Raw genomic sequence first — 15,539 nt, 5'->3', positions numbered from 1 at the left:
TATGTTGGGGTGCCCATACTTTTGCACCAGTCAAATTTTGTTTAAATGCGGAGTGCACATTTTCTGTTAGTACAATAAACCTCATTTCAATCCAGAAATATTACTCAGTCCATCAGTTATTAGATATATGAAACTGAAATAGCTGCTGCAAAACCCCAAATTGTTATAAAGAAAAAAGGTTAACATTAATAGGGGTGCCCAAACTTTTTCATATGACTGTATATATATATATATATGCACACCAGTGTACACCAATAAAAGTTACATATCCTGAAAGGGCTGCCCAAGCCCTATTTCAGGATACTACTAGTATGATGATTCGCAACTAAGGCTTATTTTTGGAGTAGGGCTTATATTTTAAGCAAACTCCAGCAAAAAACAAAAAATGCTTCTAGGGCTTTTTTTATTTTTTTGGGGGGGGGGGGGTGGTCTTATTTTTGGGTAAACGCAATCTTATATTACACAAAAATCGAGGCAGATTTATACCATTTTTTATTTTGGCACAATTCAAACAAAATTGGACATTTGGTGCTGACTTGCAGCATTTGATGCATTTATTGCAACCTGTCATGTCTCAGAAATGGGACAATCATTCATGGTCATTCATTCAGGGTGGCCTCAGGCATTCGCATTGCTTTGATTTGTGGTTCATAGGGATTTCTCAAAGTAAAAAATACTTCTCATATCTATCCATGTGTACAAAAGGACAAGTATTCAGCTTCATGTGCGACTAACAGATAAATATATGTACATTTGTCATTTTGTCAGCATACAATCCCGAATAAATTACAGTAAAAATACAGGTCTGACGTCTTGGGGGAAACAAAAAAAAAAAAAATTGCAAAAATATTCTCTGTATTTGTAGTCAGTGTATGGTTGATTGTCAAGTAATTCACAGTACCACGGCCTGGTACAGCTAGGTAGGTTGTTGTGTGGTCAATGGTGTTTGTCTTTTGCATATCCATTTTGATGCGCTTTTCCATTCTGATGAGCTTTTGGAAGCCGTTGCCCTCTAACGTAGGCATAAAACCAGAAGTTGAGGAACAGGACCAAGAAGATGAAGCTATATAGCCAGATGATGTACAAGAAGACTGGAAACTGGTACGGACAATCTTTCATGAAGAAGAACTGCCCAATATGGAAAGTGACCATGAGAAACTGTGTCTTGGAGGGGGAAAGAAAAAAAAAAAAAAGAAGGAAAAATTAATATCAGGTATCAGCATCATTGTTTCATATAGATCAATGGGGGACGTTTATGAAAAGGTCCCCGTCTCAGGCAAGAAGTCACATATTGCTTGAATTAAGAAGTGCAGCTTCTTTTTTTAGTCTTGTCTGCAACCCTTAAAAAGGGGTTGTACACTACTTTTATCCTTAAAATAGGTCATGATTGTCTGATCGGCCGGGGTCCAACACCCAGCACCCCAGCCAATCAGCTGTTCTTGGTCACAGCAGCAGGCAGCCAGCAGCCGAAAATGCTCAGATCCGGAGCTGCTCCATCTTCTGATAGTTGCCGCGGCCGGGTACTGCACATCCGCCTACTATTCAGATCAACAGGAGGCAGATGTGCAGTACCCGGCCGCGGCAACTATCAGAAGATGGAGAAGCTCCGGAACTGAGCATTTCATGCTGCCACCAAAAGGACCGAGAACAACTGATTGGCCGGGGTGCCGGGTGTCAGACCCCGACCAATCAGACATTGAGGACCTATCCTAAGGACAAGCCATCAATGTAAAAGTAGTGGACAACCTCTTTAATATTTTTCTAGAAAAGTGGGTAGGTCTGATGAGGTCACAGCTACTGTAGATCACAATCTGTTTAGCTTAAGGTGCGCCAACGCTATCTCATAATAAACTTGGCCCATCTGATTAACACCACTCAATGCCGGCCTAGAGTAATGTCCACATGACCAGATTATAGTTTTTCTATTATTTGAATGGTCGCATAGGAAAGTATGTACATTACCCCACATGGAAAATTCTCAGGCAACTTATGTAGACGCAACTATAGTAGCGATAACTACCAGCATTGAAATGCATAAGAATGTTCACGAGTTTGTCATCCGTCACAGTATGTCATCAAAGTGTGTGAAGGGTGAAACCTACCAGTTGTATAGAGGTCATGTATTTCTTCCACCACAGGAACTTCTGGTAGGCAGGTCCCAATGCAGAGAGTCCATAGTAGCTGTACATGATCACATGCACCACACAGTTCACCAGCGCATGGAATGTGCCCAAACCACCTAAATGGGAACAGACATGGAACGAGATTACATACGGGACGTCAGGTCTATATAGTCATCGTAGCTAGTGTGCGAACCAGAAGATTACCAGCAGGTAAGGAAAGGACAGCCTGTAAACATGGTGTAGAGGGGAAAAAAAAAAAAAAGTATTAAAAAGTTCAAACCTGTTCGTTGCCCGTTTTTTTTGTTTGTTTGGGTTTTTTAAAAACCATTTTACCATTTAAAAAAGAAAAAAAAATGTTCCCTTTGAACAAATCTCCAAACATCTGCAACTTCAAATCACATTAATTTTATTGCATCTATTGACTTTTGCACAAGTTATATATTAAAGATTTATGCTAGATTTTTGGGGCTTCCTTTATATTCCAGGGGTTCCTGGGGTCGGTTGGCTCGAATCCCGTAATAGGGAGGTAAAAATGATATAACGCACATGTTTACATGTGAATTGGATCCAGATTGGTGCTGGATTGGGTGCTCTGCCCCTCTGCCTGTCTGGCCCCTCCCCCCCCTCCCTTTCTCCCGTTCTCGGCATGCGCCCCAAACCTGTCTGCCTGCCCCTTTTCCCTAGATATCCCTTCCTACCTAATGGTGCTCTCTTGTTGCAAATGTGGTGGTGTGATGTTATATCATATGGTCACTAATGTGACATCCGGGTTGTTATAAGTATAACCCAAATGTATGTACAGGATGTCCCCAGATTGAGACAGGATCATAAATGAACTTACACCTTAAGAGTCAATAGATGCTCGTCAGACTCTGGGGGTAATATATCCTTCCCCCACCTCCCCCACTGATAAGCAATAGCTAGCGTCCCACTGTGGGAGTGGTCGAGGGATATTATCTATCGTGGGGCGGGTTTGTTGATGTTGTTCCCCGCCTATGCATCCGGCCGCATGTACCCGTGTGACATCATTTCCGGGTACCGGTTTCTGACGTCACTTCCGGTTCCGCCTGGCGATCCGATTGTGGAACGCAAGCGGCGCCACACTGTGGAACGCATCGGGGGGCGTTCCCGGAGACATCTAGCCAGCGTGTATGATTTCAAAATAGTTGGTGTGTGAACGGAACATGTGGATTACCGATGCGGTAACCGTGTATCCTTATGGACACATCTAATGTATACATTGGTGAAGGGATTATAACATCTGACAATGGATTTTATTTTAACATCATGAGGGCATGGTTTGCCGTGGTGGGGGGCGTGCCTGGGCGTGGGGAGGGGGGTTGGGCTGATTGGCTGGGGATGGGGGCGGCCCACTACCGGCAAGGTTTAAAAGGAGAACTAAGTGCATCGGTTCTCCCCCCTTATCCTGACATCATGATGTCCTGAAACCGGTTGGCAAGTCTTGTATCAAGCCTCCTGATGATCCGTGTCCGGGGAAACGCGTTGAGGCAGAACCGGGGCAATTTTGGGACTCACACATGAACCCTCCTCACACGATAAGTGTTTGATGTATTTGACTAACCTCAATGATCATATTTGGGTGTTTTTTAGGCAACTGCACTAGGTATGCGCTGATATATTCTGTACATGAGCAAACCGGCCGTCTGCATTAGTCAGCATCATAGGCCAGGGTGTGTTTATAAATCTATACACTTTAATGCATTGAGCACCTTTATGCTCCTCATTATGCATACCAAGGGGAAAATTTTGGTCATTTAATATTTGTGCTTGCCGTTGACATTGTCTCTTGGGGTCATAGAGGACTATACATCTAGTGTATTTGATATCTATGGTCTGTATTATTACCCCAGGATCTCCAATGACATTGGAGGTGGTCTGAACCTGGTGTCCATGTGTGGTTGTCCCAATCTCTCTGTCCACTGAAGCATGAGTGTGAGGCAGAACCGGGATAATTCTGGGACTCACACATGAACCCTCCTCACACGATAAGTGTTTGATGTATTTGACTAACCTCAATGATCATATTTGGGTGTTTTTAGGCAACTGCACGAGGTATGCGCCGATATATCCTGTACATGAGCAAACCGGCCGTCTGCATCAGTCAGCATCGTAGGCCAGGGTGCGTTCATAAATCTGTACACTTTAATGCATTGAGCACCTTTATGCTCCTCATTGTGCATACCAAGGGGTAACTTTGGTCATTTAATATATGTGCATGCCGTTGACATTGTCTCTTAGGGTCATAGAGGACTATACATCTAGTGTATTTGATATCTATGGTCTGTATCATTACCCCAGGATCACCAATGACATTGGAGGTGGTCTGAACCTGGTGTTCATGTGTGGTTGTCCCAATCTCTCTGTCCACTGAAACATGAGTGTACCCTGTTTATGACCCTTGACTTTGTCTTTTACCACCTTTGTGAGGGCTTGTTTAGGGATTTCACAGGGTCAGCCACCGCGGAGTGGGGGCGCCATTTTCGTAGTTATCAGGGTGCCGACCCCCGCGGTAGGTAGTGGACAGGAGGGAGGGTCATTGTAAAGGGTAAGCATCTTACCTTCTTCCCTCTTCATTTTCTTTATAATTAATTTGCACAAAGGTTGTGGATTTTAATAAGTATCAATAAAATTTAAAATTTTAAAAGGGTTATATGAATAGTTGCACAACACCCCCCTTCTTTTTCATATGGCTTCCTTTATATCACATATGTCAAAATCTGGCCCACTCTCTGATTTTATTTGGGCCAAAATGCAAGGGGCCCATTATGCCGTAGGGAGGGCTACGCGGGGCCCATTATGCCGTAGGGAGGGCTACGCGGGGCCCATTATGCCGTAGGGAGGGCTACGCGGGGCCCATTATGCCGTAGGGAGGGCTACGCGGGGCCCATTATGCCGTAGGGAGGGCTACGCGGGGCCCATTATGAAGTAGGGAAGGCTACGCGGGGCCCATTATGCCGTAGGGAGGGTTATATGGAGCACATTATTCTGTATGGAAGACTACGTTAGACACATTCTGTTTGGAGGGCTATGTTGGGCCAATTATTCTGTATGGAGGGCTATGTGGGGACCGCCACTAGGTTGGCCCATGACTTTGTCAAAGTTTTTAAACTTTGACCCTCTGTGTATATAGGAGTTTGACATTCCTGCTTTATACTGAAAGCCTCATTGTGAACCAATATTAATGTGAACTAAATCACCACCACTACTTTTAACACCTAACCTCTTCTCAATTGTTGTAGACATTTTCAATGCTATATCTGGTCCAGTACTAATCATGCGATCACTTATGACCGATCACCGTAACGTTGCAACAACAAATAAAGTCTCTTCTCACACTAAGACATTTATTTTCCACGTTCGCGTTCTATCAGATGTTCATTACATATATAAGTGGTACAGGGTACGTATTCTATCTATGGGGCTCTTCACAAGTCCATGGTATGTTTGCAAACTGTGCACCCACTAAAACAAAATAAAAAAAAAAAAAAAAAATTAATGGAGATTAAATTGTTTTTTTTTATTACCCAATTAGTGTCATGGATACAAATGAGCTCTATAGGTCTGAGTCTACGGGTCCGTGAAAATCACGGTAAGCACACAGATAGCATCCACATGTAATCTGGGTGCTGTCCATGATTAACAGTGTAATGAATTGGAAAAGTTAAAGTTTATTTTTCAATATGTGAAAATCATTAATGAAGCACTGACAAGGATTAAACACTGATAAAACTTGGATTCATAACACTGATACCTGTACCTTTTTTTTTTTGCATGGGTGGAACTTTGAGGTCTTATATTGTGTGGGGATGAGGAGATTCGTACATACCACAGAGCTATAAAATAAAACACACACACACACACACACACACACACACACACACACACACACACAGTGATTGCATATTAAGTCAAAATTGTTATATTGTTTGCCAAAATGCTAAAATAGAAAAATATAACTAGTAACTAGCTCTTGGAAAGGAAAAAAGTTAAAAAAATAAAATAAACCGCAAAAACAATATATTGCTTGTTTTTTTTATCCCTTTAGTTCCTCATGTGTTTTTAAATAGTATGTAGCCATTTATGATTATTATACAGAAACTCAAACCAGCATGGGCAGTCACAGATTTGCTGCATTTTGAATAGGTGGTGCAATTTCCATTTGTTGCACCACGGGAAATCTGTTTAGATGTCAGCGATTCATTGGATAAATGTGTCTTAAAGAGATAGTTCACTACTTAGCTTTACTAGGCACATCGATATAACGTTCAGAAACAAGGCTTCTCTCAATTACCTTGTGGTGGCAATAGTGCAGTCCACTCATCTTTATGAAGTGACCCCCTGGGGCCCTGTGACCTCTGAGATCCAGTGATGTCACGTCAACTTACTGTTGACCAGACGTCACCGAGGCCGGCCCTAGTTTCCCTGTGTGATTAGGCTCAGTGTGGCCAAAACTGAACTGATCATATTTCCTCCATCTCACCTACACCCTCTACCTGATCTACCTATTACAATAAATAACATCACGCTCTCCCCAGCACACAAAGTTCGGTGCCTCGGAGTGACCTTCGACTCTGCCTTGTCCTTCATACCACACATCCAATCCCTGACCACCTCCTGCCGTCTTCAACTCAAAAATATTTCCAGAATCCACCCCTCAATTCCCAATCTACAAAAATGCAAGTGCATGCCCTCATAATCTCCCGCCTCGACTACTGTAACATCCTCCTCTGTGGCCTCCCTGCTAACACGCTCGCCCCTCTCCAGTCCATCCTTAATTCTACTGCCCGAATGATCCACCTCTCTCCTCCGCTTCTCCTCTCTGCAAATCTCTCTATTGGCTCCCAATCTTCCACCGCATCCAATTCAAACTACTAACACTGACCTACAAAGCCATCCATAATCTGTCTCCTCCGTATATCTCTGAACTAATTTCTCACTACTCTCCAAAACGCAATCTTCGATCCTCCCAAGATCTCCTTCTCTCCTCCTCTCTCATTCGCTCCTCACGCAACCGACTCAAAGACTTCTCCCGAGCATCCCCAGTCTCCTGGACTTCGCTGCCTCAACTTGTCAGACTATGCCCTACACTTGCAAACTTCAAATAGAACTTGAAAACTCATCTGTGCAGAAACGCCTATAACCTTCAATGACCTCACTGCTTCACCGCTGCCGCCCCACCACCGTGCGGAGCTGCCGCCCAACCTACACCCCACCTACTGTCTCCTCCCCAAAATCCTATAGAATGTAAGCCCGCAAGGGCAGGGCCCTCTTCCCTCTGTACTAGTCTGTCTATTGTAACTTATATATGTATTCTTTATGTAACCCCTTCTCATGTACAGCACCATGGAATCAATGGTGCTCTATAAATTATTATTAATAATAATAATAATAATAATAATAATTAGGCTGTAGGCGGCATTTCACTACTCATCACAGCCCAGCATTGCTCCTGCTTGCGGCGCTCTGCAGCGAAGGAGAGCTTGTGCGAGATGCTGGGCTGTGATGAGCGGTGAAACGTCTCCCACAGCCCAAATCACTCACGGAAACTGGGGCCGCCTTGATGATGACTGGAAGTTGACGCAACATCACTGGTTTTCAGATGTCACAGAGCCCGGGGGGGTCACTTCATGGGAATGAGCGGACTGAAATAGCACCATTCAGAGGCAGAATTGCAAACACAAGGTATTTGAGAGCAGCCTTGTTTCTGAATGCTATATCGATGTGGCTAGTAAATCTAAGTAGTGAACCACCACTGCAATATTGTTCATTATTGTTTATATTACACAAGTACTACAGCCCATCTGCGCCCACCCACATAAAAGATAATGTGATGATACTGTCCGAGAACACGGCACTCAGAGGAATATCCAATAACCGTGCCAAGTGTACTTTTTAATTATTATTTTGTGATGGCCATTGGGATAATTTAAAATTGTTTGTGCAGTAGTGGAGAACCCCTTTAAAATTGAATTTTAATAATATTAGGAAGCATCATGCATATAACAAACTGTGTAAATGACATTAGGAAAGAGGTTTTGAATATTTCTATAAAAACAGAACCAAACCTGCCCATGAGAGATATATAGCAAAAACCAACTCACCAGCAGCGAATTTCACACCAAACCACCAAGTCCACGGCATGATGGAGTGGTGAAACACATGTAGGAAAGTGACCTGACTGTTCTTTTTACGTAGAACAAAAAAGATCTGAAAAAGTAATTTATAGCTTGCATTAATAAATCTGGTATACATGAATAAAAGCATTCGAGTTCCATATATAAATGTTATATTTTTATCCTTTATACATGTAAATAACTAAAATGAGAATATACATATACAGAAAATTATATTTCTCATTTTAGTATAAGTATAAATAAAAATTATATATATATATATATATATACATATATACACATATATATATACACATACATACATACATATACACACACACACACACACACACACACTAGAAGGTGGCCCGATTCTACGCATCGGGTGTTCTAGAGTTTACGTATTGTGTAGTTAATGTATGATTTTTGTTATATATATATATATTATATATATATATATGTTGTTGTTGTGTGTAGTTGCCAGTGTTTGTGTAGGGCGCTGTACATGTTCTGGGTGTTGTCTGGGTGTGGCGAGGAGTGAGAGCGGTGTTGTTTGTGTGTTGCGTTGTGTGTGTTGCGTTGTTTGTGGAGCGCTGTGTGTCTGTAGCGTGTTGTGTGTGTTGCGCGGTTTGTGTGGGTGTGGGGTGTGTGTGTGTGTTTTAGTGGGAGGTATGTTTTGTGCAATGTGTGTGTTGTGCGGTATGTGCATATATTTGTGTGTGCTGCGCTGTTTGTGTGTTGGGTGTTGTGTGTGTGCGGCGTTGTCTGTGTGTGTGGGTGTCTGTGTAGGGCGGTGTTTGTGGTTCCCAGTGTGTGTGCGGTGTGTTGTGTAGTGCATGTGTGGCAGTGTGTGTGTGTGTTTTGGGGGGAGGTGTGCACCCCCATCGTGCTCCATCCCCCATGCTGCGCACCCCCCATCGTGCTCCATCCCCCATGCTGCGCACCCCCCATCGTGCTCCATCCCCCATGCTGCGCACCCCCCATCGTGCTCCATCCCCCATGCTGCGCACCCCCCATCGTGCTCCATCCCCCATGCTGCGCACTCCCCATCATGCTCCATCCCCCATGCTGCGCACTCCCCATCGTGCTCCATCCCCCATGCTGCGCACTCCCCATCGTGCTCCATCCCCCATGCTGCGCACTCCCCATCGTGCTCCATCCCCCATGCTGCGCACTCCCCATCATGCTCCATCCCCCATGCTGCGCACTCCCCATCATGCTCCATCCCCCATGCTGCGCACTCCCCATCATGCTCCATCCCCCATGCTGTGCACCCCCCATCGTGTTCCACAGTCACACATCAGACAGTATACACGCACACATGTGATCGCATACACTCACACCCCACGTCTGTTCTTATGTGTGTGCGTGTGTGTGTGTTCCGCCGCTGCAGGACCTTGATGCGCTCACCTGGAAGCCGGTGTACGCTGGTAACCATGCTACACAATATTACTCGATGTGTGCCATGGTTACCAGCGTACCCCGCCCCCGCACGCACAGGAGCCCACACCAGCGTACGCTGGCAACCCCAGCAATGCGAGGGTATGTGTCGGCTGGGTTGCCGGCGTACGCTGATGTGTGCTCCCGGGGTACAGCACTCACCTGGGTGTCGGGGCTCCGTGTCGTTTCGGGGAATGCGTGCGGGGGGCGGGGCCAGAGCGAGCGTGCAATGCGTGAGGGGGGCGGGGCGTGGCCGAGTTGCAATGCGTGCAGGGGGCCGGGGCGAGAGGCCAATCCGTGTGGGGGGCGGAGCCTGGGCGAGCGGCCAATCCATGCGGGGGGGGGCGGAGCCGAGGCGAGCGGCCAATGAGACGCTTGTCTCGGCAAGGACAGAATTTTGGAGCAAGACAGACAGACAGACAGACTAAGGCAATTATATATATAGGTATATACCTACACACATACATATATACACACACACACACACACACACACTAATATATATATACACATATACATATATATATATATATACACATATATGTTATACATATATTATATATATTACATCAATATCTAATAGATTTCAAGGTCTTGTGATGATACACAGGTATCTAGCTCATTAGACACAGATTTGATAGGCTTGGTTTACATTGTAGTGTTGCATGAATCCAAAACTGTACTGTAACGAGCAATAGCCCAGTGTGTTCTTCACATGACTGGCACAGATTTTTATCCACCATCTTCACACTAAGGCCCGGGGACGGACAAGATCAGAAAATGGGCAATGTACAAGAACAGTATATGGGCCCTTTGTAGCCCAATTTTGCATCTGTGACAGCAGTGGTTTGCTGGTTTGGAGGTAGATGTATTTATTTTTAGAGCACCATTGACTTCATGGTGCTGTACATAAGGGGTTACCTACGAAATACAGATATAAAATTACTCTAAAACTAACAATGACAGACTGGTACAGAAAAGAAAAGACCCTGCCCTTGAGGGCCTTTATTCTACAGATTAGCCCCCTTACCTCTCTGGCTGCTTCATAGGTGGCACCAATGATAATTCTGCCGCCGGTCAGGTTCATCTCACATTCAACCACCCATGCTTTCTGGACCAGCTCAGGGTCTCCTGACTCTGACTAAACAGCCTCATAGATGTATATGAGGCTGATAAGTTTGGGCAGACCCATGGCTAGTTCGAACATTGCCGTCTGTAGTTTGACACTGAAGATCAGAAGGGTGAAACCAGATTTACTGGGATCATTGAAAAGTCAGCATCCGTTTTAAGATTAGATGCACATGTAGGCTATAGTAAGGGTTCCACCATCCTTCCCTTGTACATAATGTCATATTAAAACATATCTCCAACTAAAATATGAGATTGACCATGTAATTATTGAATTAGAAGTATCAGGCAAAGATAACTAACATTAATCTATTCGTGTGTCTTGGTGAAATTTAAAAGGGGCATATTACATTGCGGACTTGTCCTCCTGATAGGTTATCAGTAGTGATGAGCGAGCATGCTCTCCACTGTTTGGTACTTGATCAAGGTGTTCGGGTACTCGCAGAGCTCAGCCACGTATCACTGGTGATTGGATGTGTCGTTCGTAAAACAAGAACACAAAGCGCCGTCTCCTTTCACTAAATGATTGTAGCCGGCACCTCAGTTTGAGCCATTTGCAGTGTATGAATGGTGTCTTGGCGCGATAAAAAAAATAAAATAATATATCATATCTATATCTATACACACACACACACACACACACACACACACACACACACACACCAAAAGTTTGGACACACCTTCTCATCTCTACAACAACTGTTCAGAGGAGACTGTGCAGCAGGCCTTCATGGTAAAATAGCTGCTAGGAAACCACTGCTAAGGACAGGCAACAAGCAGAAGAGACTTCTTTGGGCTAAAGAACACGAGGAATGTGTCGCGGGCGGGGAGGAGGGTGTCGGCACACTACGCTCACCCCTTCTGCTCGGGTCCGGCAGCCGCTCAGTGGTGGCTCGAGCTGTGGGCCGGATCCCGGGGTTTTCTCGAGCGACACTCCTCGCCCGTGAGTGAAAGGGGGGTTTGTGGTTGGGTGTGGGGATAGTTATAGTTCGTGACGCCACCCACGGTTGTGGTGATTTCACCACCGCTGCTCAATTTATGGATCCCGGGGATGGTGATGCGGAGCAGCCAGGTGTTGTGTTGCCCCTCCGTGGGTAGGGGTTGGTGATCCCAGGGCCCGGTGGTGGAGAAGGAGGTGCGGGGCCTGGTTGGCGCAGGGACGCGGGGGCAGCGCTGTGCCTTGCGGCACTGTGGTACTCACTCAGCCTGAGACGTGGACACAGTTTGTACGGTAAACCAAACGGCTGGTAGGACGGTCCCACAGACGGCTGCACCTGCACTCCCGGTAGGTGACGGTGATGTCCCTCTTCCTTGCACCTATGTTTGACTGATGGTAGCGGTGGATTCCCTCCGGTTACCCGCTCCCCGACTGCAATCTGGGCCGGAGGAGCTCTACACTTTGCCCGCAGGCGCTGGCCCTGAGAAACTGGTGCCGTGGCGGTGGCAGTGTCTCTCTGCTTCGGGTTGGGCTGTTGCCGTCAATCGGGACTTGGTTGTTGGGGGATCTACGTCCCCTTCACTGACGGATTCGGCAAATTTGGCGACTCCTAGCCTTGCCGGGGTCCGAGAGGCCCCTGCCCTGGTGCTGACTGTCCTTCGGAACACTGCTCCAGACCACCGGGCACACAGCCAACGGGGTCCTTCCAGGAACTTCCAAACGGTCCTCCTCCAGACAGTCACCGCCGTCGCTGACCTTGCTGATCTGGCCCTCCACAAAGCTGGACCCTTCAGGCTTTCCTTCTTTCTGTCACTTCACTTGGTTTTCTCCTTTACCACTTCTCTACTTTCACTTAGCTGTTTACTTTCTCCCTTCAGCTCCTCACACTTGCCCTGCCTGGGCTTATCTGCCTGGTTTCTCCCGCCTCCAGAGCTGTGACCTCCTTGGTGGGCGGAGCCAACCGCCTGGTCCACCCCCTGGTGTGCATCATCAGACTCTGGAGGAAGGCAACAAGGATTTCTGGTTAGCATTGGTGTGCCTACCTGGAGTGTGGGGTGTGGTGGTGTTGTGACCTGTGACCCCTGGCTTGCCCAGGGCGACACAAATGGACATTAGACCAGTGGAAATCTGTGCTTTGGTCTGACGAGTCCAAATTTGAGATGTTTGGATCAAACTACCATATTTTACATATTTCAGTTGTTTCACACTTTTTTGTTAAGTATTTCATTCCACATGTGTTAATTCATAGTTTTGATGCCTTCAATGTGAATCTACAATTTTCAGAGTCATGAAAATAAAGAAAACTCTTTGAATGAGAAGGTGTGTCCAAACTTTTGTTCTGTACTGTATACATTTTTGGATGTAGTGGTGTGTCCAGAAAATCCCCCACCCTCCTTCCCCCAGAAATGCTCTCTAGTATGGCCCGCTATATGTGAGCAGATCTGCTCAATCATTGACTTCCATTATACTCGTTACTCGAGTTGAGTCTGACTTGCTTGACTCAAGTAACGAGCACCCGAGCATTTTAATGCTCGCCCATCTCTAGGTATCAGATGTTAGAAGCTCTGGGGGAAGCCGGTTGGAACTGTGATGCCCCTGACTATCAGGCTGTCACAGGGAACTGCACTCCTTTCTCTTATGGTGCAGAACTCATCCTCCATGCATTACATGAAGCAGCACTATCTGGTTCCTTTCAATGTGTTGCAGCTATTGCAGATCAATTACTATTGTCTTACACTTTTTTTTTGTAGGGGGTAAATACTTACATAATACTCAAAACAACTCCTATGTGGTTTTCTGGGCATCTATATAGCCTTTCCATTGACTTATTGTAATGTATGGACCGTCATCATAGCTGAAAGCGCCTGAAGTACGGCCCACTCAATTCTTTAAACGTTTGGAGTTTTAGAAACCTAAAGTGGTTACTAAGTGGTCAAAAGCTTAAACTTATGAACAGCAAATCGATTTGTAATAAAATGACTTTAAAGGGCTTTTCAGACAGACATTCTGAGCGCTTTTTCAGGCATTCCTTGATTTGGACCCGCTCAAAAAACATCGTGTGGATGTAGCCTAAAAGTGATAAACTTTCTGTTGCCATTTTTCCCCCCAATAAAAAGCCCACCACCACCAAAACAAAGATGCCAATAGTTTTCAAATTTTGTTCTCTAATTTCCTAAAATATAAACTAAACTTATTTGGGTGTATATAAATACAAGTCACTGTCAAAATAGGGGGTGCGCCTATAGGATAGGACAAAAAATTCAACGCTCCAATGGTGAAAGATAGATAGCTTGATTAGTGGATGCAATCCAAATAAATTAGAGTAACGTTTCAATCTATAGTTCAGACCTTCAAAGTAAAATTACAGTAGAAATAATTGAGAAAAAAAATCATAATTGTTTATGTAGATCAAAATCGAGTAAGTAGATACAAACAGGACGTATACATACATTGACAAAATAAGGTTGCGCAGGTTATCACAAAGTTAGGAGAACATATGTTGGGGGAACATCTGCTCACAAAAATGTGTATAAGAGAATTATGCAGATGGGAAGAAACAGTAGCAAGATAAAGTATACAGTAGAAGACTGATTTAAAACCGCAAACCATTATAAAGAACATAAAAGGATTGCCAGGGGTATGCCAGTGACCGTCTGCAGCGCCATGGAATAGGGGCAGCAGCCCAAGGTTAGTGTGCGCTCTGGTGTTCACTAGCTGCCTGGTTTTCATACCTCTGATTAATGAGCAGGGGGTCTTCCACTGCATACTTATCCTATGTACTCTTTCTTCCCTTCTCCCTATTCTCAGCTGTAATCACTTTCTACACTTTTTTCCCCTCAATTCAGAGACCTTTACCTCCCCCTTGTGTCAGTGAAAGGAATTTCATTCAACTAGTTTCAAAATACTACATCTACTTATGCATTTTTTTCTACTTACATATATACACTACATATATAAAATTTTCCATATGTATAAATTGGTTTGTATTGTAATTTTAGTCTGATGAAGGTCTGTGTTATAGACCGAAACGTTACTATTAGTGATGAGCGAGCACTACCATGCCCGGGTGCTCGGTACTCTTATCGAGCAGTTGGACTCTCGGATGGGCACAACTCCTGTATCGAGTACAGTGGAAGTGAATGTGTTACTTGAGCGTTTTTCTGGAAGATCTTGATCAAGTTTCCTATAGACTTCCATTATATTCGGTACTCAAGTCGCACCCATCCGGGAGTCCAACTGCTCATTATGAGTACCGAGCACTTGAGCATGGTAGTGCTCGCTCATCACTTGTTACGAGTACAGAGCTACCAAGCATGGTAGTGTCCGCTCATCACTAGTTACTAGTAGCGAGCCCCTGAGCATGGTAGTGTCCGCTCATCACTAGTTACTAGTAGCGAGCCCCTGAGCATGGTAGTGTCCGCTCATCACTAGTTACGAGTACTGAGCACCCGAGCATGGTAGTGCCCGCTCATCCCTAGTTACGAGTACAGAGCACCTGAGCATGGTAGTGCCCGCTCATCACTAGTTACGATTACAGAGCCCCCGAACATGGTAGTGCCTGCTCATCACTAGTTACGATTACAGAGCCCCCGAACATGGTAGTGCTCGCTTATCACTAGTTACAAGTACCAAGCCCCCGAGCATGGTACTGCCCGCTTATCACTAGTTACGAGTACAGAGTCCACGAACATGGTAGTGCTCAATTATCACTAGTTATGAGTACCGATTTTTTATCATATAATTTATTTAGGTATGTGTAAAAAAAAAAATACAAGA

General features: G+C 45.0%; 1 protein-coding gene across 5 annotated transcripts in view; it reads right to left on the bottom strand.

Moving 5' to 3' along the window:
- Positions 1-479: 479 nt before the first annotated feature.
- ELOVL7 (ELOVL fatty acid elongase 7) overlaps positions 480-15,539 on the bottom strand; it is an 82,204-nt gene continuing 67,144 nt past the window's right edge. For all 5 annotated transcript variants that reach the window (XM_075342586.1, XM_075342575.1, XM_075342580.1 and 2 more), the window contains 3 exons: positions 8,246-8,351; positions 2,103-2,239; positions 480-1,164 (listed from right to left, as the gene is read on the bottom strand). In XM_075342586.1, the coding sequence (XP_075198701.1) occupies positions 937-1,164; positions 2,103-2,239; positions 8,246-8,351 (471 nt within the window). In that variant the 3' untranslated portion in view covers positions 480-936. The remainder of the gene's footprint in view (positions 1,165-2,102; positions 2,240-8,245; positions 8,352-15,539) is intronic.

This window comes from Anomaloglossus baeobatrachus, chromosome 1 (genome assembly GCF_048569485.1).
Source record: "Anomaloglossus baeobatrachus isolate aAnoBae1 chromosome 1, aAnoBae1.hap1, whole genome shotgun sequence".
Taxonomy (NCBI): domain Eukaryota; kingdom Metazoa; phylum Chordata; class Amphibia; order Anura; family Aromobatidae; genus Anomaloglossus; species Anomaloglossus baeobatrachus.
This window is presented reverse-complemented; position numbering and strand designations above follow the sequence as displayed.